At 39.3% G+C, this 5,584-nt stretch overlaps 1 protein-coding gene across 1 annotated transcript; it reads left to right on the forward strand.

Moving 5' to 3' along the window:
• The first annotated feature begins 3,139 nt into the window (after window positions 1-3,139).
• On the forward strand, window positions 3,140-4,486 carry LOC134205669 (uncharacterized). The gene is made up of 2 exons (XM_062681165.1): window positions 3,140-3,514; window positions 3,989-4,486. The coding sequence occupies exons 1-2, from the start codon at window positions 3,392-3,394 to the stop codon at window positions 4,484-4,486; spliced, it is 621 nt and encodes a 206-aa protein (XP_062537149.1). The 5' UTR covers window positions 3,140-3,391.
• The last annotated feature ends 1,098 nt before the right edge of the window (window positions 4,487-5,584 follow it).

Here is a 5,584-nt window from a genome sequence, read left to right on the forward strand (position 1 = left end):
TATGCGGTGGCGTATTGGGGTGCACGCCTCACCGTCACGGCTGCCTGATGACGACTGACAACTTGTTCTTCTCGGAGGCATTCCTCCAACGTTACCCGGATAAATGGCAACCGGACAATGCAACGATCATTGGATACACGACATGGACAAAACGAACACAATGGACTCACGACGAGATGGACCAGCAACGACAACAACAATGAATAATGGAAAAATCTAAAAATAGATTCTGTGTGGATTCTGGTAATCAAGCTCGGCATCGTGTTTTGTGCAGATGGCAAGCTGAAAGACTCTATCATGTCCATAAATCCATATCAGCAATCTCGATGCCGCGGCGTGGGTCGTAACGAGGGTCGTAATCAACAATGAACGCCTTTCTTGTATTCTTTGGTAATTCGATGAAATGTACTAAAAATATAATCATTTAAGATCAAAATAAAGTAAATTCGGAATTAAAAACTTACATGAATATAGTTTTTGTAGACGCCTCCTATAATTATTTTTTTTCCTATTTTCAAGCACGTGTTTTTGTGACATTCTGCCGTTTAGTAAATGAACTTCTCCGAAACTCGGTAAAGTTGATAGTTTACCGATGGCGATCGCAACCAGTGTTGTTCCACTCACGATTAAAATGTTTTCATTTTGCCTTCTTTGATGAGTTGTAATCTCAAACGATAACCAATAACAAAATTATCGAACGATTTTTTAACGTTTTCTCGAGTGAGAATATAACTCAAACCTCACACGATAATAACTCACCTGAGTTCCTGGGTTATTCCTGTCATCGCACTCAAAACCAGCAACGAGTTGAGTTACTGCATACTACTTAGATTGTCACAATTGTCATTTTGCCTCCATTTGGGTCGCGTATTTGCATTTGGTTGTGGTTTTTCATAAAAAAAAGGTGGAAAATGGAGCAACGAGTGACTCTGAAGTCAAGGATTGAGGCAGCTATTAGGGTCACATCCGATAACAAATTTCAATGTGTTGCCGTACCCAACTGCGATTATGCTCAGAAAGGTAAAATTGTTCACGGAAATTTCATTCGCCATGTTCGGACAAATCACCCGGAAAAGTTGGAACTGCTTGGCTTACCTCTTTCGGAACAGAATGAGGAGCCTAAGCCGAAGCGCAAGAAGACTGGCAAACTTACCGTAGAGACCACTGTGAAAGATGTTTTACTTGGAACGCTACAACTCGCTACCAATAATTCACTGCCACTAAGTTATCCTGAATGGATCGGATTTAAAACTCTTGTGGGCCCACTTTGGAGATCAGCAAACTTATCTATAAACAGGAAGTCTTTGTCGGACTTAGTAGTCAAAGGTGGTGCTTTGGCCAGAGAAATGCTGGCTGCTGAGATGAATGGTCGAGCTGTCCATCTAAAGATCGACAGTGCGTCGAGAAGGAATCATCACTCATTTGCAATAAATACGTCTTTCTATAAAGAAGGAAGGATTCTAACTCGTTCACTGGGTAAGTTGATATCTAAAAACTCATTGCCTAAAAGATGCAATATAGATTGCCTACCTATATTTTAGTGATCAAAGAGATGGTAATGAGTCAAACAGCAGAAAATTTGCGGCAAACGATGGTTAAGGAGGTCATTGAGAGGTACGGAATCAACCCAAATCAAATTCTAACAGTGGCACACGATAACGGCGCGAACATGATTGCGTCTGTAACCAATCTACGACGATACATCGAAGAGAGCAGTTCCATCCTGCTGACGAAAGAGCTCAAAGCTATTGAAGACGTTATCTCGACATCATCCGAACGTCGGATAATGGATCTTGTTGATACAGACACTGCCCTCGACGAAACAGTCCATGCTGCTGATGATAGTGAGGAAGTAGATGAAGATCTCAGAAAAGAAAATGATCCAGATGTTTCAGAGGAGAATATTGACTACAACAACGATGAAGAAGGTGTGAGCAGTCCAGACGATGATGAGTATGACATTTTGGCCATAACAAGCACTCGTTGTGCTGCACATACATGCCAATTAGCTGTATGGGATGTGCTTAAAAAGGATTAGGGACAAAAGGTCGAAAGACAAAACGTCGAAAGGACAAAAGGTCGAAAGACAAAACGTCGAAAGACAAAAGGTCGAAGGGACAAATGGTCGAAAAGGACAAAAGGTCGAAAGGGACAAAAGGTCGAAAGGACAAAACGTCGAACGGGACAAAAGGTCGAAAGGACAAAACGTCGAACAGGACAAAACGTCGAACAGGACAAAGGGTCGAAAGGACAAAAGGTCGAAATGGACATAAGTTTGAAATTAACAAGAAACTGTAACGGAGAGAATCAATCTCGCACCAGAGTTGCCCTACACAGTTAGCAAAAACTCTGCTCTTTTGTTTTCACAATTTTTAACAATTAAATGAAATTCATTCAATAAGTACCACTAATAGATGGATGTTTGAGTTTTCTAAATGTCACTTCGATCAAATACACCGGCGTGTACTATACGCCGGTGTATTTTCAATGCGTGCGCCTGCGTGGTATAGGACAAGTCTGTCTCGCGGAATGCAAGCTTTATTCATTTGTTATTAACAATCTTTTTTTTATCTATTTTCTTATAGTAATAACTCCTTCTTAGAAAATTGCTCATTCTTCAACTTTGATTGATTAGATGAGTGCGTTATTTCTGCTTAAAGTTAAATGCATTTCATAAATTCTTTTGGAATACACCCAAATTGTTATTAACTTGTTCTTGATAGACCTTTTGTCCCTTTCGACCTTTTGTCCTTTTCGACCTTTTGTCCCTTTCGACCTTTTGTCCCTTTCGACCTTTTGTCCCGTTCGACCTTCTGTGCCTTTCGACCTTTTGTCCTTTCGACCTTCTGTCCTTTCGACCTTTTGTCTTTTCGACCTTTTGTCTCTCGACCTTTTGTCCTTTCGACCTTTTGTCTTTCGACCTTTTGTCATAGATTCGCTTAAAAAGCACAATAAGCAAATTGAGAAAATTAAACAGCTGTGTAAAAAGACCCGTCTCGGGAAATATAGAACAGTATTCATTGCTCATAAAGCGCATCTTCCACCGCTCCCAGGAGCAACGCGCTGGAACTCAGTATACTTGATGCTGAAATCTCTTCGTGAGCAAAAATCATTTTTCCTTATGTTGCAGAACGAATTCAACGAAATGAGTAAGTACTCATTAACTGTGTAATAATAGGTTTAATTGATTGTTAAATATTTGCTAGATTTCTCCAAGTACTGGACTTTCATTGAACTGTTTTGCGAAGCGCTGGAACCCGTTTTCTTTTTATCGACCAGTTTGCAAAGAGAGCATGTACCACTGTCTGAGTTCTATGCAGAATGGTTGATTTGCCAGGCGAAGCTTAGCTCCTTTGCTGCGAACCACTTAGCAAAAAAACTTCTAATTGCAATGGGAAAGCGATTGCAAAAACTAACCGAGACGGCTCAATTTAAAGCGTGTCTATATATTGACCCACGCTTTAATTATATCGGGTCAAATCGAATGTCTTCTGCCGATAAAGAACTTGCCCAGGTAAGAATACATGTGAAGTTGGTCAAATTTAGTTTTAACATATGGCCGGGGTTCTGTCAAATCGCACCAAGCGCCATTGCAAAAATGGGTGTTTTCGGGTTGGAAACTTTCTCGACACCCTGGGCATAGTGTATCCATTGTACTTGCCACACAAGATACATAGTTCATCCAATGGAGGGCATAGAAAAGCTTTCAATTAATAACTGAGGAAATGCTAATAGAATATTAAGTTGGAAAGCAGGCCAAGTTCCAGTTGGAATGTAGAGCCATCGAAGAAGAAGAAGAAGTCAAAAAGACGCTTGGTGCGGTTTGGCAGAACCCCGACCATATTATGTCATTGCGTTAGTAATCCGTAATGTGCATAGCTTCATTAATACAAAATGTTTCTCTATGTACATTTAAAATTGTATATATATTACTTAAATATTTGATGATTTACGCAACTTAATTGATCATACTTTAATATATGTATAGAACTACTTGCTTGAACTATGGGAACGGCTGAATGAGTTGGATGGCATAGGAGTCAAAGAAACATCATATCAATCGAATCATGATGAATCTAACGATTTTGTTGAACAGTATTTGAACAAATACTTTGAACGCGATACTCCGGGGTCTAGTGGACAAGCGCTACCTGCAGACGACAAGATTTTGCAGCAGATAAAGGAGTTGGAGTTAAGACCCAAAGTACGCATGCATAGCTTACCAACAGAAGATCGATTTGACATCGTGCAATACTGGAATACTATGCGCACGAGTCACCACGACGTACACAGACTGGCAGTTGCAATTTTATCGGCTCCATCCACGCAGGTCACTGTCGAGCGCGCATTCAGCGGATTGAAACTGGTGTTGACCGACCAACGTCAAAACTTGAGTGATCATCGAATTCAAGACTTGATGATTTTGAAGTTGAACCACGATTTACTACCTGTGATTGCCGAAAAACTATGTGCTGATATGTGCTAAGCTTCACCATATGTAGCTTTTACATTCATGATTTTAATTTTTATTCCGATTACCATTAATTCAAATGAATTTGTTTGATTACCCTAATATTTGATTTGGTCATTTTCAAGCGGTAAAACAGAACTGACAATGAAGTACAGTGAAGGCAACCTTTGCTTATGTCTAGCCTTACACCGAGTAAGTTACACGTCGATCGCATTACCGAATCTGTAATTATTTTGAAAATAGTTGAATAAAAAAAACTCTACTTATGCCTACATCCTATACATAATATTATTTTATTATTTACTATTCTGCTTGTAACCGCATATTTGTCCCATCTTTGCTGAGTTTCCCATTCATATGGGACAAATATGCGATTGCAGGCAGTGTTTTAGCTATTAACAAAGTTCGAACAGAAGAGTATATCTTTAGAAGCTCTGGGTTAAGGCTTGAAAAGAATACATATTTATGTTGATCCATTTTATTCTGAACAGCTAGCTCCAGGTATTTCGTCACATACATAAAAGGTAAATTATCATATTGCGCTGTGCCGTATTGCTGTAGGTACACCCATTATTTTTTTACACGGTTGGTATTCTTCAATTTCCCGGTTAACCTGATTTTTCACAGCTTTTTAAATACCACCTGAATTTTATTTGATTTTTTGTGAATTTTTCCATGGTGTTAACTCATAGTTTCATCAACGCTAAAGGTCGTAATCAACTAAAATCCACCCGTGTAAAAAAAGAACCGGGTGTATTCTGTTATGAATTCCATTAATGGTATACTCTCATTTTTCTTGGAGCAAGGGCACGACGGTTAGATATAAAAATGATTATTAGCTAGGTGTAACTAATTATTATTAAAACGGATTCGTCTGGTACTACGCATCATTTTTTGAAAACCATCTAATAACACACTATTAGCCCCGTCTAATGAACAGATTTCGCTGGAAGTTATTCCCATCCCGCTCGTTTTCATTTGTTGACAAAAAAGAACGAGCAGGATGGGGTAAACCTCGAGCGATTTCAACCTGCCCACTGGATGGGGCTTATGTCCATCATTCTTTCAAACACTTATTCACAATTGAATACGTTCCAAACATACCTGAACATT

This window comes from Armigeres subalbatus, chromosome 1, assembly GCF_024139115.2.
Source record: "Armigeres subalbatus isolate Guangzhou_Male chromosome 1, GZ_Asu_2, whole genome shotgun sequence".
NCBI lineage: Eukaryota > Metazoa > Arthropoda > Insecta > Diptera > Culicidae > Armigeres > Armigeres subalbatus.

Bases quoted from the DNA above. Each gene is read 5' to 3' on its own strand.
- LOC134205669 (XM_062681165.1), top strand. From the start codon at position 3,392: ATGGGAAAGCGATTGCAAAAACTAACCGAGACGGCTCAATTTAAAGCG. The intron at 3,515-3,988 runs GTAAGAATACAT...ATATATGTATAG, and splicing joins CCGATAAAGAACTTGCCCAG to AACTACTTGCTTGAACTATG.